Source organism: Chlorocebus sabaeus, chromosome 11 (genome assembly GCF_047675955.1).
Source record: "Chlorocebus sabaeus isolate Y175 chromosome 11, mChlSab1.0.hap1, whole genome shotgun sequence".
In the NCBI taxonomy this organism is placed as follows: Eukaryota; Metazoa; Chordata; class Mammalia; order Primates; family Cercopithecidae; genus Chlorocebus; species Chlorocebus sabaeus.
In genome coordinates this window covers 7513963-7539339 of record NC_132914.1, presented here as the reverse complement: position 1 = coordinate 7539339, position 25377 = coordinate 7513963, and the positions used below count along the sequence as shown (strand labels likewise).

General features: G+C 44.5%; 1 protein-coding gene across 12 annotated transcripts in view; it reads right to left on the bottom strand.

Annotated features, from left to right (window-relative positions):
• The window catches only part of PEX5 (peroxisomal biogenesis factor 5), a 31437-nt gene extending 11385 nt beyond the window's left edge, over positions 1 to 20052 (bottom strand). Inside the window, exons 1-17 of one of the 12 annotated variants that reach the window (XM_037988330.2) lie at positions 18952 to 19054; positions 18178 to 18340; positions 17871 to 17906; positions 17435 to 17567; positions 17091 to 17222; positions 11120 to 11222; positions 10129 to 10219; positions 9626 to 9736; positions 9273 to 9365; positions 8465 to 8584; positions 4572 to 4715; positions 4292 to 4362; positions 3703 to 3915; positions 3190 to 3355; positions 2550 to 2707; positions 2162 to 2382; positions 906 to 1214 (exon numbers count right to left, since the gene is read on the bottom strand). In XM_037988330.2, the coding sequence (XP_037844258.2) occupies positions 2181 to 2382; positions 2550 to 2707; positions 3190 to 3355; positions 3703 to 3915; positions 4292 to 4362; positions 4572 to 4715; positions 8465 to 8584; positions 9273 to 9365; positions 9626 to 9736; positions 10129 to 10219; positions 11120 to 11222; positions 17091 to 17222; positions 17435 to 17567; positions 17871 to 17906; positions 18178 to 18324 (1920 nt within the window). In that variant the 5' untranslated portion in view covers positions 18325 to 18340; positions 18952 to 19054 and the 3' untranslated portion in view covers positions 906 to 1214; positions 2162 to 2180. Of the gene's footprint in view, positions 1 to 905; positions 2383 to 2549; positions 2708 to 3189; positions 3356 to 3702; positions 3916 to 4291; positions 4363 to 4571; positions 4716 to 8464; positions 8585 to 9272; positions 9366 to 9625; positions 9737 to 10128; positions 10220 to 11119; positions 11223 to 17090; positions 17223 to 17434; positions 17568 to 17870; positions 17907 to 18177; positions 18341 to 18486; positions 19055 to 19891 lie in introns of those variants that run through there. The other 11 variants (XM_007967463.3, XM_007967458.3, XM_007967456.3 and 8 more) reach the window with 11 other exon arrangements.
• Between the last annotated feature and the right edge of the window lie 5325 nt (positions 20053 to 25377).

The window sequence follows — 25377 nt, the reverse complement described above, 5'->3', positions numbered from 1 at the left end:
TCCCTGTGATCCCAGAACTTTGGGAGGCTGAGGCAGGAGGATTCCTTGAGGCCAGGAGTTCAAGACCAGCCTGTTCAACACAGTGAGATCTAGTCTCTATTTGAAAAACTTTTGAAATTAATTTAAAAGTTAGACTTTTTTTGGCCAGGCGTGGTGGCTCACGTCTGTAATCCCAGCACTTTGGGAGGCCAAGGTGGGTGGATTGCCTGAGGACGGGCGTTCGAGACCAGCCTGACCAACATGATGAAATCCCATCTCTACTAAAAATACAAAATTAGCTGGGCGTGGTGGTGCATGCCTGTAATCCCATCTACTTAGGAGGCTGAGGCAGGAGAATTGCTTGAACCTGGGAGGCAGAGGCTGCAGTGAGCCGAGATCACGCCACTGCACTCCAGCCCGGGCAAAAAGAGTGAAACTCCATCTCAAAAAAAAAAAAAAAAAAATTTCCATGTCTAATGTGGCCATAGACATCTATCTCCAAGTATAAATATTTGTATAGGTGTTAAAATTTTTCCTCAGGATAAATACCCATCTTGATATGGCACTTGATACAGTTCCCGATAAAGGCAGGCAGAGCCAGATGAAAACCTTTAGAAACCCGAAGCGTTGAAAAACTATCAAAATCCTTCCATGTAATTCATAATACAGAATGACCTAACAATCATATGGCACTGCACATTTTCCTTTGTAGTAGTAACAGGAGTAAAAATTCATGATTATCGACATCTCTTTCTCCTGCTAGCCCACAGAACAGGAGCCTGTCCCCTGTGCTCTATCACTTTTAGACGGATGAGCGGGTAACCAATATACCAATGAGAATTTCAAAGACAAAAAACATTGAATCCCAGTCCTCCAAACGCCAGCTCACCTCCTGCCATCCCACTTCATGGCCAGCAGAACTCATACCCATATCAGTTCCATTTATTCTTCGTACAAATATTTTACAGTTTTATTTTTAAATCATTTACACATATTCATACAAAGAAAAATAAATTTCAGGATGGAATCTTGGGACCATGGTAGTTTAAAAAAAAAAATCTCTCTGATCATTAGCTACTGAAGACAAGGCAAGAGGCTTAGCAGTCATTTCCGGGGGTTAGTGTATCTCCCCATGCAGGGGACAATTGAGAAGAATCCAAGCTGCTCCCTCATCTTCCTTCAATCTTCACCTTCCGGAGATAAGATGGGGGAAGGGGATTTTCCAATGCTCTCCCCTAGAAACATTTCAAGAAGTACAGCAAAGGCTTATGGTAACACTGAACCTTTTTGCTAGAAATCTGGCAAGATCGCAATTTCTGAACCAACTTTCTAGAAGAGTTAGCTCAATTCCCATTCACAGGTACTTCTAAGAGGAGGAGGGACTGCCGCACTCACCACACCCCCTTCCCACTTGCTCTGTCCTCCCACCAACGTTCCAGAACAGAGCTCTTGATCTCTTCTGATCTAGTCCCTCCCCACTCCCACCCAGCCTCATTTCACAAGGGAACCTTCCTCCTACACCACACACCCAGACACTCTGTAGCAACTGGCCCTGGCAGCTCCTGAGGACCACAGCAGTGATGACACAGGACTATTGCATCAGCATCGTGCTCACAGGGAATCCGAGCTCAGCCAGGAGAGGTCCCAGAATGACAGAACTATGAGCACTCCCACCAAAACTCAGCTCTGCTCAACCAAATCAACAATTCAACCAAACAGGCCAACTCCTAATACATCCCATCCAGACAGACACTAGAGGCGCACAGCAGATGAACCTCCTACTTCCACTGCCCAAGGAAGCTGGACTACTATCAATTCCCAGTAAAAGTGGGGGAAAGGACAGACATTACAAATGTGGTAGACCCCATTAGAAATGGCAGCTGATGACAACAGTTACCCGAAATCGTTGGGTCCTACCCAAAAAGCAGCACCAAGAAATGGCATGATGAGCAGAGAGATCTGTAGCTGGATGTACAGCCCTTGAATTACCAAGGGACTCAGAGATAACACAGCTCATTTCCCTACAATCATGTAGGAACTAGAACACAGACTACCCACCCCTACGTTGAGGCAGCTCCTGAAAGGCCGTACCGCTTATGGTCATCAGCCCACCCCCTTGGTAGGCCCATTTGGGGAGAGGGAATCACATCCAAAGCAGGGATCCCTCCAGGTGGACACTCACAGGGCAGCCCGTCCCACTGTCATTGGGGCAGGCCAAACATAGTTAGGAGGGTGGACAGATCCCGTGCATCAGCTGCCCCATAGGCATCGCTCTGGCCTAACATAGACAATGCCAAACGCAGGGTGCTCCAGATGTTCTCCGACATGGCGCCTCCTTCACCCCGGGGGCCCCGGCTTTTCCTCTGCATGTTCAGGGCCTCCAGAAAGTGCTCCACAGCCTCCCTGTAAGGAAGAAGAGGAATGAGAGCTATTAAGCTGAACAACAATGGAAGGAAGCAGGTCACCTAGCAGCTAGGGCTGGTTAGTCAAACAGGATCTGAGAATAAGGAGCTAGGGCCAAAGGCAGGGAGAAGAAGCTCATTCATTCATTTCTCAATAGATACTCTCACCGGTGAGCCCCAAGGTTGATGCAGCTGATGCCCAGGTTATAGCGGGACCGGATATAGCCAGGCTGGAGCTCGAGGGCCCGGCGGTAAGCAGCGACTGCTTCTTCACTCTGGTTTCCATTGGCCAGGGTGGCCCCTAGCTTATTCCACAGCAAATAGTCCTGGGAATAGAGAGGCAGAAGGGATGGGAACAGCTTGACTCAGATCAAATTCTGCCCATCACTCCACCTGTTTCACTGTTCTGTTTAGCTAACATGTTTCATCCCATTCCATTCTTAACAGTTCACTGTGTGGCTACAATGTAGCCCCTCTCACCCTATGCAGACTCTCTGATGTCCAGATGACTCTACACTCCCACCCTTCTTTTCCCAACCCTCCGAAGGCAGTCAGTACATGGAACACTGGAATGAAATACCCCAAGACTCCAAAAGTCTGAACAAATTATTCTTTTTTTGTGGGGGTGGGCAGGGCCTTGCTATGTTGCCCAGGCTGGATTTGAACTCCCAGGCTCAAGTGATTCTCCCACTTCAGCTCCCAAGTAGCTGGGACTACAGGCATGCGCCATCACACCCAGCTTCCCAACAAATGGCTCTTCAATAAGGTACAGAATCATGTCCCATTTCCATTCCTCCCCTGGGCTCACATTGGGACGAACGCTGAGGGCAGCTGTGAAGCAGTCCACGGCCTTGTCATACTCCCCACTCAGGTTGAAAAGGACTCCCAAGCCACACTGCACATCAGGGTCAATGGAGGTAGGGTCCAGCCGCACAGCTGCCAGGAAGAGCTCTTTCACTTCAAGAAACAGGGAGCTGGATGAAAAGGAAAAGAAGCACAAAAAAAGTAGGTAGATGAATGTCTCTATTCCCATCCCCCCAAATTAATTCCTTCATTGATCAATCATATCCCCAACATTCATCAATCTATCAGTCATCCCTTCTACTCTCAAAGTCCAATATAGAAGCCTGTTTTTCTATTTCATCCTAGCACTGAACTGTAGAATGCAGACCTCCTTCAAGGTGATCCTAGGTTTCCGATCCCACTCTCAGGACCCTTCAGTCTCAATCTATCCAAACTTCCAAAATCAAGGTCACCCTCCACCCTCCTACTGGGACTTAGGTTACTATAATTCTTCATCCTAGGAACCCCTCATACTCACTCAGACAACAGAGACCCCAGGATACGCTTGCTGGGGCCCAGTCCTGCCCCACCAGCCCCTTCTTCTGCAGGTGTCACCAGATGGGCATAGGCTGGTGTGTACCGCAGCCAGTCTCGTAGGGTTTCACAGGCCTGTCGCTGCAGGGACTCGTTGGTGAAGCTCACGGCCAGAGCCATCAGTGCTGTCTGGTTATCTGGCTTTAGCTCCAGACACCTGTTTGATCAGGGATGGGCAGACTTGATATCCGCAATGACACTGGCACACGTGAGCACCCTGGGATCCAAGCCAAGCTTTGAACTGCAGAGTCACAATGGCCTCCTTCACCTGTGACTCCTCTGACACGAGTTAATAAAAAAGTTACAGATCTAAGGGGAAAGTTTTAGCAGCCAAGGAACCAACCAGAGCCCCTCAAATAAAGTCAAAAGCCGATGAAGGAATGGAATTCACTCCAACCCTCAGTTTCAGCATGAGAAAACACTCTCGATAGCACCCAGAAAGCAGACAAGGATCCAGGTCTGCACTTCTGTCATTCAAAAGGTTATATGCAGAAACTTGGAAGCACCTCACCCACACCTTTCGGTGTACTCACCTCCGCAACGCACTGATGGCTAATAGTTCTTGTTCATTCTCTGCCTGGGTGGTACCCAGATACTGCCAAGCCTAGAGGGAAGTTGACAGATTCCATCACCCTATATTCACCTCTCCATTTGCCCTTCCCCCCCTGGCTTCTCCCACTCACCATCTCGCTCTCAAGCCCCTATCCTAGGCCACCACCCAGGCCCTAACCCATCTGCACTACCCTCCTTGGGGCCTTTCTCAAGATGGAGGAAGCAGTCTCTAGTCAGAAATCAGAATATGGAGTCACTCACTTCCATGTGCTTAGGATCCTGCTGCACAGCTGCCTCAAAAAGCAGCACAGCATTTGGCAGGTCCCCCTCCTGAAGGCGCCGCAGCCCTTCTTCAAAAGGCTGAGGGTGATCACGCAAGGGGTTCTCCTCCTCAAACTGGTACCCCTACAAGAAAAGCACATGAGAGACGGCACAGTCAGAACAGCAGGGTTGCGAGGATGACAACCAACAGGCGGAGAAGCTGAGGGCCTCCAAACAGGTTCCTGAATTAATTGCTGGCAAATTCTCCATATTATAAAGATCATGTATGACACAAGTAAAATCATTTGGTATCAGGCTCATGCTGCCATCTCCTGTTCATGACACCTGGGAAGCTAGTCAAGTCTACAAACTCATCCACGCTGGAAATAAGTTTATTTTAGGAAGTCATCACAGGCTTGCATTCCCACACCTTGACTTCTCACCATCAGGCAGAACATCTCAACAGGATCTGCTTATAGTAATGAGATAAAGTGTCTCTAGCTATTCAAAGTGCGTTTCTTGTTATCCTTCAATAATTACTGTATAAAGGAAATGTTGTTTGGAGCCCTGCCATTCAAATATAACTCCTCCTTAGCTCACAGTCGTTCCACATGTCCACTAGATGAAACATGTTCAAGCATTTTGAAAATGTTAATTTACTCCCCAATTTCATTCTTAATAATTATGAATATTAATCTGTGTCTGACAGTAAGCAAAACCTGGATCCCAAAATCCAGATGGCAGAGAATACTTCAGAAAGACACCAGCTGAGGATTTCTCACTTTAGAGAAGAGTTCCGATACTATCTGCAAAGCTTTGTCAACTGGCATTTTACACTAGGCAGAGAAGAAATAAGGTAAAGGGGAGGTCACTAGTAAGCTGCAAAATTTGGGACATGCAAATAAAAAGTCCCTTTTTGGAGAGTAAATAGTTACCATCACAGAATCATATACCAGAATGAAAACAAGATGCAAAATGCCAGGTGCAGGTCTTTCTAATGCAGTTAAGAATAAATTCAGATAAAACTGTACAAAATAAAGACATGAGGCCCTTTTTCATTGTTATTGTGAAAATGATAAAGAATGAAAAACACTTAAATCTTACCAGCAAAGTTCTAAGTCATGAGCAGATGCAAATTATTTGTCACAAATGAAAATTAAATAACTACAACGGGGGTTTAAGAAGAGAGATATGCTACAGTGGATTTGAGATAAATGTATAGAAAGTAATTTATATTGAAAACAAGTGTGTTTTTGGACATCTCTATAAAATATAAAAACTCAGAAGGCAGAAAATGACCCTAGTCCAGTGATCAGCAAACTTTTTCTGCGAAGGGCCCGATAATAAATATTTCAGGCTTTGTGGATCTGCTGCAACTACTCAACTCTACTGTTGTTGTGTGAAAGCAGCCAGACATAAGTCAACAAATGAGCACGGCTGTCTTCCAATGACATTTTATTTATGGACACTAAAATTTGAATTTTATATAATTTTCACTTGTCACAAAGTATTACTCTTCTTTTGATTTTCTCCAAACATTTAAAAATGTTAAAACCATCCTCAGCTAGTGAATCATTAAAAACATAAAGATTTATTCCACAAGCCAGTTTGCTGGCCCTTGCCCTAGACTGTTACAGTTCAATAAAACAAATCCTTCCGCATTCAATCTCAACTATTGTTCATCATTACTCTGTGTGTTTTAAGCCACTCTACAGAAAACAGAGATTACTGTCATCTATAATGCAATTTCCTAATAAAAGTAATTCCTGCCTCTCAGAGCTACAGAGGACACCACATGAGAATCTTCACCAATGCCTTACCAAAAAGATTAAGCTCCTATGTGTAAATAGCTATTATCCTCATTGCTCTGGCTGCCTCCTTAAGATATGATGGCCTGTATATGACAGCCAGGAGTGATGTGAATGCTCTTCAGGTGTCTTCATTAGATAACACAACAACTCAATGCCACCATCTTGCAACCACAGGATTCTCTAAGTTTCCTCTCACCCATATTATCTATCCTCCTTGAAGTCTCATCAATTGCTGATCAAAGAGGAATTTTCCAAAATTAGAATATTTGCAGAGATGATGGAAAAAGAGTACTCTGGAGGATACATCAAAAACCCACAGAACACAGGATAAGCTTGGCTTCACTGTTACATCCTGAAAAGCCAAACCCACGTCATTAATTTTATCTGACACACGGTCTGGTCTGCTCCAAAATCTCACAGGATGAAACTGCAGAAATGATCACTACAAAGAGTTTGTCCCATCACATACTTCTCTTTTCTCACAATAGTATATTAATATCTTCCTGGGCTGCAATGTAAATTGCCTCTGAAAATTTAAGGGCTCTCAATAAACAAACAGTACATTCAAAGAGACCCACAAATTTATCGAACAATCAAGAGTCAAATCCACTTTGTTTTTAAAAAGTGCTATTGACATGGAATTCAATATTAGCTTAAAGCCAGATACTGTCGGAATTGCTTACTACATCACTTTTTTGAGGAACATTGATGCAAGTTTTCTAGTCCGAATTTTGCAATATCCCAAAGTATCCATGATATCAAGTAGGGCTCAAGAATCCACAAACATACTTTTAAAGTTTTTAATTACAAAATGTATTCTGGCCAGCATGTCATAAATATGAGAGTAATAAATGATAAAAGAAAATGCTGCTCATACAAAACTAGTATTACGTCTATATGTATCAAAAGCATGGACATTTTTACATAAATATATAAATTTCCATTTATAAGTTGATGGGGCCTACGTGACTTATCAAATTGTTAATATAAAATAATAACAAAAGTGTTATCTATATTTCCTTCAGTTCTTCCTTATCAAAATTATATACAATTAACTCATAGTCTGGTGAAATATATGGTAAGGTCCCAGCTGTCTTTTCCGTTATATCACACAGGATAGTTAGAAAAATCCAGATCAGACTGGAATAATAAACAAAATCATATTTTTCCTAATACTGTTCTTCACTGGCTCTCAAACCCTAGCCTTTTTCTGAACTGCATCTTCCCGTCTTTGCATAGCTTCCTTATTACATCAAGATCCATCTCCAGCACCCTGGTTTGCATCTCAGGCCTTGGTTCCAGCCCCAGAATACTTTCCCAGCCATATCTGAACTGAGAAAAAGACATCACTACTCACCTCCCCAGTTCCTGTTTTGCCTTTTTTCAAAACCGAGTGATTCTTTCCCCTCTTCATGCTTTAACTCAGGAGTTCAGTTATTAAACACATCCCCAAATATCCTACAACCCACAGGTAGATTTGTTTTTCAGTAAGACCCCAGAAGTAACATATGCTTCTAAGTCAACAGCACATGCTATATGCAAAATGCAATCATCTTTCATACTACCAGGAAATTTCCCTAATATTTAAGTTATTTAATATAAATTCTTTGAAAACCCTAAATTAGGGCAAGTGGCTAGTACCTATAAAAGATAAGAACTTAAAATGAACGTGTGAGTTTAAAAAGTAAACAGATATTAAGATGTGGAGGCAAAGGGATAGTCTGCCCGCTAACACTCCCCACCAAAGGAGTCAGCAGTCTTCTCAAAAAGCTCCCAATCTGACCTCCAAGCACAGCTACTTCCTCTGTGCTCTTAATGTGGCAAGCAAGTGCAAACCTCCTTCACAGGTGTTGTGTACTGGATTGTCGTTATTGACAAAGGTAGTCTCAATAACATCTATATCCCAAGAATAAAGTATATACTCAATCACTGAAGAGGAAGGGCAAGGAATGATTCAGACTTCTTTTCATGGAAAGGGACTCAAGAAAATACTTAAAAGTACCCTTCAAATTCAGGATTAAAGGAAACATATTAAAAAGAAGGAAGTTCTGGAACCTGAAAAACTAAGAGTTTTTACCTTACCTTATCATAGGTAGCTGACGTGAGGTCATCATAGTCAGAAAGCCAGGGGTGAGCCTCAGCATCCCGTTTTGCCATCTCCTCCAACTCTGCCTGCAACTTGTCCCAGAAATCGACATCAGACTGTAAGGAAGGGAAGGCAGATAGAAAAAGGAGATCCATCATGACCACCCCACCCCACTCTCAGCTCTGCTGGGATTGATTCCCTAAGGCGGCAGTTCTTGAATGTCAACATGGTTAAGAATCATGTGAATAACTTTTTTAAAATGCAGATGGCCGGATCCTATCCCCAGATACTTATTTAGTAGTTTGGGGTGATGGCCAGAAATCTGTAGTTTAGTTTTGTTTTGTTTTGTTTACTTTCTTGTTTGAGACAGAGTTTTGCTCTTGTTGCCCAGGCTAGAGTGCAACGGCATGATCTCAACTCGTTGCAACCTCCAACTCCCAGGTTCAAGCGATTCTCCTGCCTCAGCCTCCCAAGTAGCTGGGATTACAGGCGTGCGTCACCACACCACGCAACTTTTGTATTTTTAGTAGAGACATGGGGTTTCTCCATGTTGTTCGGGCTGGTCTCAAACTCCTAACCTCAGGTCATCCACCCACCTCGGGCTCCCAAAGTGCTGAGATTATAGGCATGAGCCACCATGTGTGGCCCAGAAATCTGCATTTTTGAACAGCACCCACCCCATCCCCAAGCAACTCTGACACAGATGATCCAGGACAATTTGCATCATCTTTGATGTTCATACACCCACTCACTCCAAGGAGTGTTTTCTTTTGGGTTGTCTCCTCCTGCACTATCTGCTCTCACCTCTATAGCTGACTTGGCTCGTTCAAACTCCATATCAAGGGCAGATGTGTTTACTGGTCTTGTGAACTGGTCAACCCAGGCATCTGATGTGCCCTGTGACAAAAAAGGATGGTCAGTACCACTACCACCAACTTTCCACCCGTCAGACGCACACTAAATACCCACTAAACACCACCAGCCTGGGTACTTCTGAGAAAACCATTCTCAGAATCTCTTTCCCACCCACTTGGGACCTGGGTGCTATCAAGACAAGCTGGCCTCATCCTTCCCCATCGGGGACCACTGACCACTGAACCCATGGCCTGGGCCATCAGCTGGCTCTGAAGTGGGACTGGAAAGTGACAATGTCCTACCTGCTGCTGTATAAACTCTGCTGCCCACTGTTCTGCCTGAGCTCGGCCCGACCCTGCACCGGACTCCAGGGACACCTGCCCTTCGCCAATCTGCCGCACGAATTTCAGGAACTGGGGCACAGAGACACACACAGGCCACTTGGGAAAGGACTTCCAGGTGTGCACTCTCAATCATGCCCAAGAGGAGCCTGTACTCACCCCTCCCCTGACCATCTCTAGCTGCAGACAAGATATGCTAAAGACCCTAAAAGAAGTAGAGAGCAAAAAGAAAGGGATTTCTGCTCTAAAGACGTGAAAAGGCATCACAAAAAAGAGTTAGTAGGCAAGGAGATGAGGGAATGAACACTAGAAGGAAGAGGCAGGATCTTAAGTTCTGTTCTACAGACAGGAAGGGAGAGACCCAGGATCTCTTCTCCTTCTCTTTAAACTGGGGTAAGAGAAGCAAGATTCTTGCCTTCCAAAACCAGCTCTGCTGGGCAAAGCAACAGAGGGATGTGGCTCACCTCAGAATTAGCCAATTTGGGGTCATCCACTTTGGCCACAAAGTCACTGGCCGTGTGCTGCAGATCCTCCTCAGGATGATATTCATCATACCTGGAACGGGTAAGAACTAATTTTACACATTAGTCTGCCATCACCTTCCCCATGCTACTCCCCACTCCTAGCCCATGACAATGACAGTTCCTATGGGGGAACTCCATTCTTCTGTTGAGAACCTACAAACTCCAATTTGCATTATAGAAGGACATTTGGGCAGGAGTGTGAAAGTACTAGCTACATCCTTTTACCTCTCCCTTTCCCAAACATATCTTTGCATACAGATGGGATAGTAGCAGGCTCAAAATTAAGGGAACAAGGTAAAATTATGAGCTTTAAGATGTAGTTATGAACTTCACATAGGATAGTTAGGATTCTTGAAAAATATATATATTTACATATATATATATATTTTAAAACGGCCTGAAAACTCCCTTCCTCCCAAATACAGCTGATATGTATATATGTATATATACATGTGTGTGTATATATGTGCATGTATGTATATACATGTATGTGTATGCATGTGCATGCATATATACATGTGTATGTATCTACGTGTATATGTATACGTGTATGTGCATATATACACATGTACATATACATGTATATATGTATGCATGTATACATATGTGTATGTGTGTGTGGCTCTGTGTGTGCACATGCATGTGCTTTTGTTTGTTTTTTTTTAAAGACAAGGTCTTACTATGTTGCTCGGGCTAGACTTGACCTCCTGGGCCCAAGTAATCCTCCCACCTCAGTTTCCCGAGTCCAGGCACACAACCACCCAGTCCTTGACTACATCTGAACCATAAATTCACAGGAGTAATAATCCAAGGGGAAATCTTAAATAATAAAGCAAGTTGGTTTGAGAACGTGGATGGAGGAGGTTAGAGGAGGCTGGGAAAACTGTCCATACTCCTTTCACAGGATTTGGAAAGAGGCAGCTGAACTCACCAGCGATCCGTGGCTGTTCCCTCAGGTTCTCCCAGCCACAGCTTCTCCTCTGATTGCTCCAAATATTCCTCAGCCCAGCGGGCGGGGGACACAGACAAGGGGTCTGCAAGGAGCAGAGAGGTGGGGAAATCACACGGGTTCATTCAGCATGGGCTCAGGGAAAGGGAAAGAGAGGTCCACATTCAACTAACCCTCTTAGCCACACCAAAGCAGACAAAGCTCTGTTGACTCCCTCAGAAACCCCTGGTCAAAAGAATATACTACTAAATTTTCAACAAACTCGATATCCAACCCATTCTCAAGGAGCCTGGGGCAGAAATTTACCGAGAGTTGGGAACGGGAGATCAAATAAGGAAGCTCAGGAAAGGATTAAGAACTAAACTCTTTTGCTTGAAGTACAAGATATTTCAGTAAGAAATAGGAAGCAGAAGGGCTTTCACCTTCCTCAAAAGTACAGCGGAGAGCCAGTAAGGAGTGAAGGAAGCACAGAAGGGCTCCTGTTCCTTAACCAGCCCTCTGGTTTGTTCTCCCTCTACCCAGAGTTCACACAATCCCGGCCAAAGGAGCCTTATTTCATTGTAATTTGCCTACCAAGAGGATCAGAGAAGTGGAGTGCTAGGCTAGAATGAAAGATACATGGATCTGCTCTTCCCTATGGATGTTTGGTGGGTTTTTTCATTTTTTAATTGAAATGTAACATACAAATATGAAACCATACAATGTCTACCAAACGTAAGTGTACAGCTAAATTAACTTCCACATATGAATACACTCACATAACCACCACCCGGATCAAGATACAGAATGTTTACAGTTCCCTCACAGGCTACCTCAGTCTCCCAGCCCGCAGAAGAAAACACTATTCTGACTTTTCTCACTTTTGATTATCTTTGAGTAGCTATGTTTTTTCAGTCTAAATCTAGAAACTGTCTCAGAAGCTCTAGTGACAAAGGGGACTGCTGCAATATCAGAATAAACCTATCAAGGCAACAAACTCAATGAGCGTGCTGAACTGTTTTTCAACCTCCAGGACTTTGCCCTTAATATCCTGAGGTTAGAAAAAAAACAAGGAGACTGACTGCGGGCCCTAAAGAACAAGGAAACAAAGAGAAGCTACAAGTCTGCAGTGTTCTTTCCTTCTGCCCTGTGTCCAGAACTAATCTTACTCGTTAGTCTGCCACCATCTTCCCCTGCTATTCCCCCCTCCTGGCCCAGGACAAGGACAGTTCCCAAGGGGGAACTCCATTCTCTTGTTGAGAACCTACTAACTCCAATTTGCATTAAAGAGGGACATGTGGGCAGGGGTGTGAAAGTATTAGCTGATACTAGCAGTCTGTCCCTAGTTTCAAGATCTGACTGCCCTTGCTTTTAACAGTGAGAAAGTCGACTTACCCCTTCGGTATTAAAGTACAAAAATTTCTACTCCATTTTAACTGAGACTTTGCCTGAATAATGTTAACAAAGTAGTCTCAAAATCTGAGCATGAAATGTCAAATGTGAAAAACAAAGGATCAAGATTCTCATAATATATCTAATTATAAATAATACTACTTATTACATTATATATTATATACAATGTATATATTATACATATACATCATTATACATTATACATATACCTTATATATAATATATAATGTAATAATGTAATAAGAAATATGGTTGGCAATTGTTTTTTGACCATAGATCCAGTCTCTTGATTTCAAGGACTCTCAAAAATTCAATGCAGATTCTGCTCACTAGCTCTTACAGGAAGCATTTCTCTTCCATTTGCCCCAATTAGACTGTTGCCTCCAGTGTGGAGACAGAAAGGAGACGCTTAATACTCAAAGAGACTTTAAGATCTCCTAGTTCCTTAGTTCCATTCTTAGTTGAAATTCTTAGTTCCATTCTATTGAAAAATAACTACTCCCTCCTCAACTCTCCAATCACTCCTCTCAACTAGAGTATTTTACAAAAGCATATTCTGGCCATAAGGGCTCCTCAAATTCACAGAAAATATTTCAAATTGCTACGAAATGGTCCTCTCAAGGACAAAAAAAAAAAAAAAAAAAAAAACAGAAAAAATACAAAGCACCTTTGAATTTTTACAACAGACATGAGGACTTAACAATAGATATGAGGCAGTTTAGGGAACAAAATCCCAGAGCTGAGAAAAGCCATCCTCAAATTTTGGTATTTGGCCATATTAGCCACAGGACTCAGAATTTCTTGGCATTGGGAACCTACTCCAACAAAAGAGTCAAATAACCAAAAGAATCAAAAGAGTAACACATTACCTTCACAACCTTTGAGAAATTTCTACAGAAAATCAGATCCACGTGGATACACCTGAGATCAAGGCAACTAAGGTCTAAAGAGGGGACGCCACTGCCTGAGGTCATAGATTAGCAGAGTGAGAACAACCTGGATACCAAATATCCCACTCAAAATGTGCGCCTCATATAATTTCTCATTGTTTACTCATTCCTTCTAGGCACATCTTTCCCAAGCTCAAAATTCAAAAACTCAGAACTTGCTACTACTCTTACTCATGAAAGTTTCTGTGTCTGCTAAATAGCAGCACTGTGGAGAAGAATACAGGTTCTACCCACATTTAAATCCTAACTCCATCATTTATTCACTGTGCATCTTCAGACGAGTTACTCAACCTCCGATAAGGACATTAAGTTTCCATGTCCTTATCGTCAAAGCAGAGGTAACAGTAGCGGCTGCTGTGAAGACCAACGCACACAGTAACAAATGTTAGCTATTACCATTAGTCTGCTCATGGCAAACTTGTACCAAAAACAGAAAACATCACAATGAGACTGTTATTCCAAAGCCTCTCCTCCACCATCCAGAAAAGATCTGTTGCCAGTTATCTTCTGCTACTGCTATCTGTGGCTTTTCCCATGAAAGTGCAGGTTTATCTCTCACAATTATCATATGAACCTCATATACCATGTCAACCGAAGCTGTCTAAATTTAAGAACCCTGAAAGATGTGTTTTATCTCCAGATCTGAGCAAACACAAGATTTTTTGGCCCAGAAGACTTAAGACAGGGGAATTCCATCACAAAATAAGGTAAGCTAAAAAAATGAGCTTCATGTGGTGAGAGAATAGTTCTGTATCTCGATCGTGATGGTGCTTACACAAATCTACACATTTAATAAAATTGGATAAAACACACACACACAAATAAGGGCATGTGAAACTGGTAAAACCTAAAGAACTCTGATGATTGAAACAAGGGCAATTTCTTGATTTTGATCTCTGCATAACTGTTACGTAAAATGTTACCACTGGAGGAGATTGGGTAAAGGGTACATAGAACCTTCCTATACTTTTTTTTTTTTGGCAACTTCCAGGGAAACTAAGTACTTCCAAATAAAAAATTTAAATTTAAATAACTGAGCTGCAAAGTTCTTTTTAAAGTTGATTTTTACTCTTAACAATGGAGATTTTAAAATAAGAACTTAAAGAGTATAGCCTTCTTTCATCTCAAAATCTACTTGTCTATAAAACCACAGTTAACCTATACAATTGACGTATCGGCCACAAACGCTATAATTAAAAACGAAGGATAATAAAAAAAAGTCAGTTATGACAAAACCAACTCCTTTCCTTTAGCTTTTTCCCCCAGACCTCCATTCATTCATTCAATACCAGAGGCCTAGTACGTGCGAAGCAATATACTGCTGCAAGAAGGCATTTTTATGAAGGCAGACTTCAAACAGCTCAGTTCCAGTTCTAAGGTGTGCATGCCTCTGCCTCTGTGAAACAGGCACAATTCCCAAAGAATATACAAAACACTAGAAGAGCTCTACTCAGAGCATTTAACTGGTGAGACAGATCCAACATGTTTTTCTAAAGTTGTTTTTCATTTCAAGTTAAGGAAGATTTTACTGGCTGCACGCAATTCAGGCAATTATAACAAAAATTTCATCCATCTCAATGCTCATAGTAGCAATGATTTTTTTGAGTTATCAAAAATGACTAATGCCCACATTACAACAGAAGCCTCTCTGCGATAAGAGATAGCACTTAAGTCTATGGTTTATGTGAAAAACTGAGTTTCTGTCTAGGAGAGGGTCTTTGCTATGGTTCAGATTTTAACTTGTGGCAATTTCACAAAGAATCTCAACTTGAGGGAGGGTGCAGGGGCTCACGCTTGTAATCCCAGCACTTTGGGAGGCTGAGGTGGATTACTTAAGGTCAGGAGTTCAAGACTAGCCTGGCCAACATGGTGAAACCCTGTCTCTACTAAAAATACCAAAATTAGCCAGGCAGAGTGGCACACACTTGTAGTCCCAGCTACTCAGGAGGCTGAGATGGGAGAATCCCTTGAACTCAGGAGGCAGACGTTGCAGTGAGTAGAGATCACACCATGCACTCCACCCTGGGCGACAGAGCCAAGACCCTGTCTCAACAAAAAAAAAAAAAAAAAAAAAAGAATCTCAAGAGTCACACAGACATGAGTTTGAATATCTCTATTATTCAATGATTTTGCACAAAGTATTTAACTTTTCCAAATCTCAGTCTCCTCATCTATAAAATGAGGGGAAAATATCCACCTTGTAAGTGTTACTATGAAGTTCTAATGAGCTTAAGAAGATATAGTGCTTAGCACTATTAACAAAGCCAAGAGCACCTACTGTTCTACCTTAACTCCAATTTACGGGTGGGAAAGAGACACGTGATAAAACAGACCCACAGATCTTATTAAAGGTGAGTTTTAGCTTTTAGATTTGGGGTTTTTCTCTTGTGTGCGGAGAAGCCCATCCTAAACATGGGCCTCCTTCACACACATTTGTCCCTGATCACATAGGCTTAAGGTAAGAAGAATCAATCCTAAAGGATGCAAGGAGCAATGGATGCTCTCAAGGAAAATTAAGCTGAGACCTTGAAATGTGTAGCAAAGCAAGACAGAACATAAATTAAAATGGTGGGGGTAGAAACCAATCCAGTCCCTTTAATCATCTCAGAAAAATTCAGGAACCATGATGATGCGACTCCCCGAGATCCTGGAACTTTGTAACTTTCTCCATGTGTATCTCTTGTTATTCTTGATTTCTTAAACTGGAAGAAGGCTAACTTTTGAGAGCAAGCAGGAAGAGGAAAGCTGAAGAGACTGCCCTTCCCACCATGTCCCTGATTAGATAGGCTTAGGGCAAGAAGAATCAATCATAAAAGATGCAGGGAGCAATGGATGCTTTCAAAGAGGAAAAATTAGGCTGCGACCTTGAAATCTGTAGCAAAGCAAGAAAGAGCATAAATTGCAGGCCTGGCAGTATAGCATCACAGTTAAGGCCGCAGGGTCAGGAATCATTCAAATCCAGGGTCAAATCCCAACTCTACCACTGACAAAGCTGTGTAACCTTGGGCACGCTTCACCTCTAAGCCTCAATTCTCTTATCTTTAAACTAGGTCTAAAAACAGTAACTACCTCTAGGGTTCTCAAGGAGAGTAAGTAGACAATGCATTCAAAGCATGTAACCCAAGGCCTAGAACATAACTATCGTTATTAATTTTTATCATCATCATCATGGTATGGTCTTTACCTTCTAAAACCATATACTTCAGGCACTTGAACTTCACAATACTCTGAAGGCCCCAGTTCTGTTCAAAATAACTTAATGCCAGAATCCCAGGTGCCGTAGTGAATACTCTCCTCCTCAGCAACACCGCCATCCATCCAATCTGTAGATCCTCGCCACCAAACCACAGTGATAAAGCTCCAGGTAACAAAAAGGACAACCTACCTCTTCGTTCTCTCTATCCAAAAGCTCTTATCTAGTACAAACCCAGTCCTCTGTTTAATATACATTTCATTCTGTTATCACCTAAGGGAAACTGAGTTCAGTACCCTAACCCTCTAGAAATGAGTCATGAGGCCAGAAAAATCGTCATCACGCTATACCCACAGGGGAAAGGTATAGAATTCTGCCCCATAGAAGCCAGTATAGATTTTCCCATAACAAGCTTCACCTGTAACTTCAGAGATGAATTCTTGGGACCAGTCAGTCTCATTATAATCCTGAGTTACATCCACAGCATCTCCAGCTGCAAGAAACTCCTGGGCCCAGTTCTCAGACAAGGCCAAGTCTGCCACACCAGGGGCTTAAAAGAGAGAGAGAGAAAGAAAACTAAGAAAGAAGCAATACATACCATTCCATCATGCCTAAAGAACCCTGAGTACATGTGAAAACACTCTGTTGCTTTTGTCTCCTTCTGCATCTCAGTTCCCCAATGCCAGCAGCATCCAATGGAACCCCCTTCCTTGGCCCTGGCTACATGGAAAACAATCTCCCCTCCCACTAGACTGGACTCACCTCTCTGGGGAGCCTGGCGGAAGTTTGACTGCTCAATCTGCTGCATCTCAGCCAGGAGGTCATCCATCTTGAAGGTCTGAGGGGCACGGGACACAAGGGGTGCATTCTGGTCCTGCAGGAATTCAGCCACCAACTGCCAGAAGAGAAATGATGAAATGAACCCATAGGGTCAGGAGGCCCCAGCAAAAGACAGGACCTACTGGAGGGGGGATCCCAATGTCAGATACAAGGAAAGGAAAACACAGAAACTGGAGACACACAAAGAGAAATTGTCTTTGCATAGATTTAGAAGCACAAAAAAATACATTTAAAAACAAGCAGGCATTCTCATTTGGTCAGGAAAGCCCCAAAATTGAAATATGGGTGAACTAAGTTTAAAGGTAAAAACACAATGGGCAAGAGAAAAATGGGACAGAAAAGAGACTGGTCTATTTACCTCATCTTCAGAAGCTACTCCCAAAGGCTTGGAGGCCTAAGAGAGAAAGACAGAGATGCAAAATGGCGCAGTTCCTCTAAAATGAGGGGTTGATGAATACCACAGGCATCTGAGCCTCGGTTTGTCCATCCATAAAATGGTTGCCTTTACTTAAAGGTGCACAGGGTTTTCTAGTGTTTAGTAAACGCTCATTAAGTGGTAACTACTATGATTTGCAACACAATACAGAAAGCAGTTATACCAACATGTACAAACAGCCCCTCCACCTCAGACCACCACCTGGACTTTCCACCTCAAGAACACTCACTGCCTCAGAGGCTGGGGCTCCAGGGGGCCAGGGGCCAGGCCTCAGTCCCTCCTGCCGAAGGGCCTTGTCCTGGGTGAAGTGCCCGGCTAGCTTCATGAGCGGGTTGGCACCCCCGCATTCGGCCTCCACCAGCTCCCGCATTGCCATGGTGACCGCCAGCTCTCTGATGGACACAGGAGGTTTGGAACTGAAGTACCGAAGCCAGACTCTTCCCAGACCCACAGCTCTGCCCGCAGCTGAGGAAGGCACACAGGCGTCTGCCCCGCACTGGCCGCCCTCCACCCCGGTGCCTTTTGCTGTGACCCCCACCTCTGCCAGGAGTTCGAAGGAGGTCGGTACTCTCTCCTGCCGCCCCCCTCAAAGGCCACCGCTTCCAGCCTGTGCCTTTGCAGCGGCCTCCACGACTACGGTCTCATGGGCTGGGGGCCAGCAGCCGCCCCCACAAAGGGGCCTGGAACCCGGGGGACTACGGGGACGCTTCAACAACCGGGCTGGACTGGGACACTGCCCGGGCAAGGGAGACTGGGAAAACAGCCCGACCATACCCAGGACCCCGCAGCCCCAGCATACGGTGAGCACGGCAGAGGGGCATTCCCTCCCCCTAAGTCACCGGAGCCCTTCCCCCGGCTCGGCCCGGTCCCTCCCGGCTCCCCACCGCCCATCTCCCCGGCCCTGCTGCCGCTCCAGCCCCGCCCCTGGGACCCGCGAGGCCACCGCAAAGGTGGGGAGGGCCCAGGGACGCTGTCCCGCGCCCCCTCCGGGTCCTGCGCTCACCGCCGAGCGCCGCGCCGCACGACCCGCCGGGCCACCAGGTGCGGGCTTGGGGGAGGGGAGAAGGGGGGGCGGGGAGTCAGGGGGCGGGGCTCAAACTTAAAGGGGCCGTGACCGCCCAGCTGCGGCCCAGGCCCAGCGGAAGCTGTCTGAAGGGGCGGGGCCTTAAGACTGCGTTGCAGCCTGACGGGAAGAGCCTTGAGTCTTAAAGGGGAAGAGCACCTTAGAGAGCAGGTCTTGGAGAGTCGACTCTAGGAGCGCTCAAAAAGGCCACGGGCCGTAGGATTTGTTTGACGGTAAGCTCAAAGAAGAATGGAGCTAAGAAGGGCTTCCCAGGTTCTGGGGGAAAGCCTAAGACGCGAGATCTTAGGCTCAGTTGATCCTGCCTCTTCCCTTGGGCGCATTGTGACCCAATGGGATTCGCTGCCCCTTCTGAGCCTCAGTTCTCCCCTCTAAAATGGAGCTTGCTAATGTTCCCAAGCACAAGAAAGAGAAAGGCCCTAACACCAGGGACTGGGGAGTTCAGTCCGAGGCCTTCTTCAGCCTCCTAGGTCTGCCCCACTTCCAAATAACCCCTAGCGGGGCAGCGTCACTGTCTCCATGGAGACAGGGGCCCGCCCCCGCCTCAATCCCTCTCCACCTCTGCATAATGGGGAAAATAGCACTGAATGATGACAAATTCCGGAGACCAAAATAGGGTCCAACGCATCCTGAGATCTCGAGCTGGTAACGTACAGGGAAGGTGTACAGTGAGTCAGCCCTTCCTTCCACTAAGTCAACATAGCGGCCTTATTCCCACCACTCCAGGCTGGGAAAGCACAAACATACAAGAAATGCTTTTAATCACGGAATAAGACTAAGCCTCAGGCCCCTTCATCTGCCAGAGAATGTGCTCTGCTGTCAAACCTCAAAGTCATTGGGAAACAAACCCCGATAATCTCACCCGGCTTCAAGACCAAGGGAGTCCTAGTGTCACGGAGAAGAGCAAGGAGGGGCCCAGGGCTGCCGGTAAATGAGCAAGGGCAGTAGTGCCAGACGAACAGAAGTTCCATCCCAGCCCAGGGTGCACGAGCAGAGAGCCAGGCAGGCAGCAGGTGGCGCCATGCGCCGGGCTTGTTCCCTGGCTGCTCTGCAGATGTCAAAGGTGGAGGCCTCAGGGGGCCACAGGGACTGTCTGTGCAAACTCATCCCTGGGAAGATAGAGAAGCTGTTCTGACACCTCAGGGGAACAGAATGGCAGGGGAGAGACCATAAGACTGTGCAACATTTCTCCTTTTCCTTGCCTTTTCGCCCTCTTTCAGACGCCCCAATCCTATGCCCCGTTTTCTTCTGAGCACACAAATCCCAGCCCTTGGGTGTCCCCTGTTCTCAGGCTGCCATCGTGAGGAAAATACCTAGTACCTGATAAACTAAACCACACAAGGATGAAGAGTTGCCCTCCAGAAGGTGCATGCTTTTGAAAACAGGACCCGTAGAGAGAGCAATGTTTAAAGGAACCCATCTGATACAGTAGAGTTTCAGAACATCAAGGCAACCAGTTTCCCAGTACCACTTAAACATCACGACACACATAACCTTCTGCTCTGCTAGGAGTTTATCGACTGCTTAGCAGTCAGTCACTTTGTGTGCAGATCTTGGAAGAATGCTAATAATAATAACTGATGTTTACTAAAATCCAGGCGTTGTGTAAAACACTTTGTGTATCTCAATGCTTTTAATCTTCTTAATACCCCTATTAAATAGATACTACTAGACCCACTTTACAGATAAGACTTGTGCAAAATCAGACGGCTAGGAAGTCAAAATTTAATCCAGGCATAACTCCAGGCACCCACTTCCCAGTCTTAGAGAAAACTTACTGATAAACCCTAGAGATCTTTGATCTCCTGGGCCATAGAATCATTCACAGAACTTGGTCCACAGTCCCAGAGGTGCTGGGAAAGGGCTAACAGGGTGACTTTGTAGTTTAATATTTAATTTACTGAAGCTCTAGATTTGAAACCCTAGATTTTGTTAATCCAGGTTCAATTTTAAATTCTTATTCTAGTCATAAAAGTAGTAATTTTTAAAAAAATAAAAATAATTTTTACTTATTCCTGAATTAATGTTTGACAATTCAAGTTCAATAGGTTAAATCTTACCATGTTTAGACACATATTGCATTGACTGTGTGCCAGGCATTGTTTCAAGCACTTTTCAACTACTGATTTATTTAATCCTCCTAATAGTTTTTAATAATAACTATTATCCCCCATTTTACAAAAGAGGAAACTGAGGCACAGAGAAGTTGAGTGACTTGCCCAAGGTCATACTAATAAATAGCAGAGCTGGGGTTTGAACCCAGACCAGGGTCACCAAACTTTGTAAAGGGCTCAAAGGTCAGTATTTTTGGCTTTGTAGTCCATAGACTCTCTGTCACAGTGACTCAACCCCGCTGCTGGAGCACGAAAGCAGTCATAGGCCACACCTAAACAAATGAGCATGGCTGTATTCCAGTAATGCTTTTTATGAACACTGAAATATGAATTTTATGTAATTTTCATGTTACAAAATAGTATTCTTCTTTTGATGTTTTTCCAACCATTTAAAAATGTCAAATACTTATTTTTTTTTTTTTTTGAGACAGAGTCTTGTTCTGTCACCCAGGCCAGCATGCAGTGGTGTGATCTCGGCTCACTGCAACTTCCAACTCCTAGGTTCAAGCGATTCTCCTGCCTCAGCCTCCCGAGTAGCTGGGACTACAGGCGCATGCCACCAAGCCCAGCTAATTTTTGTATTTTTAGTAGAATGGGGTTTCACTACGTTGGTCAGGCTGGTCTCAAACACCTGACTTCAGATGATCCACCCGCGTTGGCCTCCCAAAGTGCTGAGATTACAGGTGTGACCCACCGTGCCCAGCCAAAAAATGTCAAATACTTCTTAGCTTGCAGACTATGCAAAAACAGGCACCAGGCCATAGTTTGTGGATCTTTGATCTGCACAGTCTTTTCCAGAGTCCATGCTCTTAAACACTGCGCTGTACTTTTGCTTTTTAGAAATAAAAGTCAAATTTCCTAATATTTTTAACTATGTTACATTTAATATTCATATTTTAAATACCTGACAGGGCAAACAACACTACTAGGCAAAACCTTTCTAAATTTTTATTCAACCCTTTAAATCTAATAAATCAAACTTATACACATTTATTCAATTTTCTTAATCCTCTTAAAGTCATAAATCTAAAACTTTTTTTCTTTTTTGCGGTTGCAAGATTTAATAGAATGAAAACAGCTCCCATACAATGGGAGGGGACCCAAAGAGGGTTGCCACTGCCAGCTCGAATGCCTGGGTTTATATCCCGATCCTTGTCCCTCCCCCTGTGCTCTCAGGTGATAGATGATTGACTATTTCTTTACCTCCTGCTTTTAGCCTAATTGGTATTTTAGTGAGCTCCTTACTACCTGATTGGTCAGGTGTGAGCTGAGTGACAAGCCCCATGTTTAAAGGTGGGTGCAGTCACCTTCCCCAGCTAGGCTTAGGAATTCTTAGTCGGCCTAGGAAATCCAGCTAGTCCTGTCTCTCAGTCCCCCCTCTGAACAGGAAAACCAAGTGCTGTTGGGGATGTTGGCCAATGACCGCTCTAACTGCTTCCTGCCGAACTGGGGCATAGTAGGTCACGCAGTTGAAATTTCCTCAGGAGGGGTGCCTTTGATGTCATCAACATAGGAGCATGGGCTAGCAGACCAGTCCAGGGGTCTGCAGTAGATCTTAGTCATGGACTGCATCTGGGCTCCATTAGAAAAACCATTTGTAGTTTTAGAGCTTCGATTCTGGAAGAGACAAACTTAACAAGGAGGTTAAAGATACAGGGATTGAAATGTATGGCCTGACATGCAGGGGGAGGCACATCCAACAGTTAGTAGTGTTTTGGGATGAGGATAAGCCAGTATTGGCTGGATACGTTCCTCACTGAGGGCCCTGGTGCCTTTGGATAATTTTAGCCCTAAGTATTTAACCTGCTGTAAGCAGAGCTGAGCCTTTAGTTTGAAAACCTTGTAGCCACAGGTGGCAAGGAAGTTTAAGAGCACTTGGGTGACTTGATGGCCCAAGGTTTCTGAACGGGCTGCTAAAAGTAAAGCGTCCACATACCAAAGGACAAGAGTGTCCAAGTATGAGAACTGGCTCAAGTCTTGGGCTGATGCCTGGCCAAATAGATGGGGGCTATCCCTGAACCCTTGGGGTAAACCAGTCCAGGTGAGCTGCGACATTGGGTTCAAAGGATCTTCAAAGGCAAACAAGAATTGAGAGTCAGGATGTACAGGGATACAGAAAAAGGCATCCTTAAGATCCAGGACTGTAAACCACTCTGCTTCCTCTGGTATTTGGGAAAGAAGAGTGTAAGAGTTAGGTACAGTTGGGTATAGAGGGACAACGGCCTCATTGATAATCCTGAGATCTTGCACTAACCTCCATGTCCATTGGGTTTCTGTACTCCTAAAATTGGAGTATTGCAGGGACTATTGCATGGTTTTACTAGGCTTTGGGCTTTTAGGTCCTTAACAATCCTTCAGAGTCCTTGTTGGGCCTCGGGTCTGAGGAGGTACTGCCTTTGGTAGGGGAAGGAGGGAGAATCCTTTAGTTTAACTTGAACAGGACGGGCATTCTTCACTCATTCATTTGTCCTTCTGTGGCCCAGACTTCAGGATTAATTGCTTCCTCAAGTAGGGGACAACAAACAGGTGTTCCTTGTCCTATGTTCAAGTGTATAATGGCCCCTGCTTTTGCTAGTATGTCTCCCTAACAAAGGAGTGGGGCTTTCAGGCATAATTAGAAAGGCATGTGAAAAGAGTAAAGTTGCCCAGTCACAACTCAGTGGGTGGGAGAAGTACCTAGTGACTGCCTCTCCTAGGACCCCTCGGATAGTGACAGATCTGGAAGACAGTTGTCCGGGACAGGAGAGTAAGACTGAGAAGGCTGCTCCAGTGTCCAGGAGACAGTTAACCTCCTGGCCATCAATAATCAAGCATACCCAGGGCTCTGAAAGGATGATGGCATGGGCTGGTGCTTGCCCTGGGCACCCAGTCCTGTTGCTGGATCATCTGGTTAGTGGCTTCTGACTCAGAGGACCTTCATCTCCTGGGGCAGTGGGCCTTCCAGTGATTATCTTGACATAAGGGGCATGGACAAGGGGGTGGCTTATTTCTATTCGGACAATCTTTTTTAAAGTGCCCTTGTAGACCGCACTGGAAGCAGGCATTCAACTTGCCTAGCTTTTCCCTTTTCCAGAGCTTCCAAAGCCCACTTGCCTGAGGGCCATGACTAAAGTGGTAACCTTTTTTTATCCCGTTTATCCCATTCTGCCTGCTCCTCCTGATCTCTATTATAAAAAACCAAGCTTGCCAAGTTCAATAGGGTTTCTAAGTTTTGCTCTGGGCCTAAGGTGCACTTTTGAAGTTTTTTCCTAATGTCTGCAACTGACAGAGTGATAAACTTACACTTTAAGATTAGTTTGCCTTCAATAGAGTCAGGTGACAGCAAGGTGTGCTTCCTCAATGCCTCCCTTAGTCTCTCCAGAAAGGCAGTAGGATTTTCTTCCTTTCCCTGTGTTATACCAGACATCATTGAATAATTCATAGGCTTATTCCTAGTTTTCATTAGTCCTTCTAGCACACAAGTTAGCAAATGTCTGTGGCACCAATCTCCATGTTCTGATTCTGCGTCCCAGTGAGGGTCTACACTGGGAACTGCCTGCTGGCCTGTGGGGAGTTATTCTTTCCTCTGTTGTCATCCTATCATTGACCTGACTGAGATACCAGAGATCGCCAAACTCTCAGGCTGCAGTTACGGCGGCACTTCTCTCGTTTGGGGTTAGTGTCTGATCTAGCAGTAACATTATATCTCGCTATGTCAGATCAAAGGATTGTCCCAACCCTTGTCAAACATCAACATAGCCATCAGGGTTATCTGAGAATTTACCTAGGTCTATTTTAATTTGCTTCAAATCTGAGAGGGAAAAAGGTACATGCACTCTGGCTGGGCCAAATTATCCTCCTCCCACCGCCTGGAGGGGGCATAATCGGGGAATATTGGCCCCTTTGGTTCATTGTTTACCCCTGTGTCTATCTCCTTTTGAACCATATGGGTTGAAGGGAGGTCCTTATTAGTTGGGGAAGGAGTTGGGGGGAGCTGGGGTAGGGAGGTAGACTCTTAGGGCTTCCTATAGGGCATAAATTACACTTTTTATATAACTGCAACTTGTCTCTTAATGAAAAGAAAGTTTGCACATATGGCACTTCACTCCTTTTGCCCTCTTTTCTACAAAAGAGGTCTAGTTATAAGATGGTGTTATAATTTATACTTCCCTCAGGAGGCCAGGTTTCTCCCCCTTGAAGAGGATATCGTGGCCAGGCGGTACTGTAGAAGAATATGTCATTTCTTTCTTAGCAT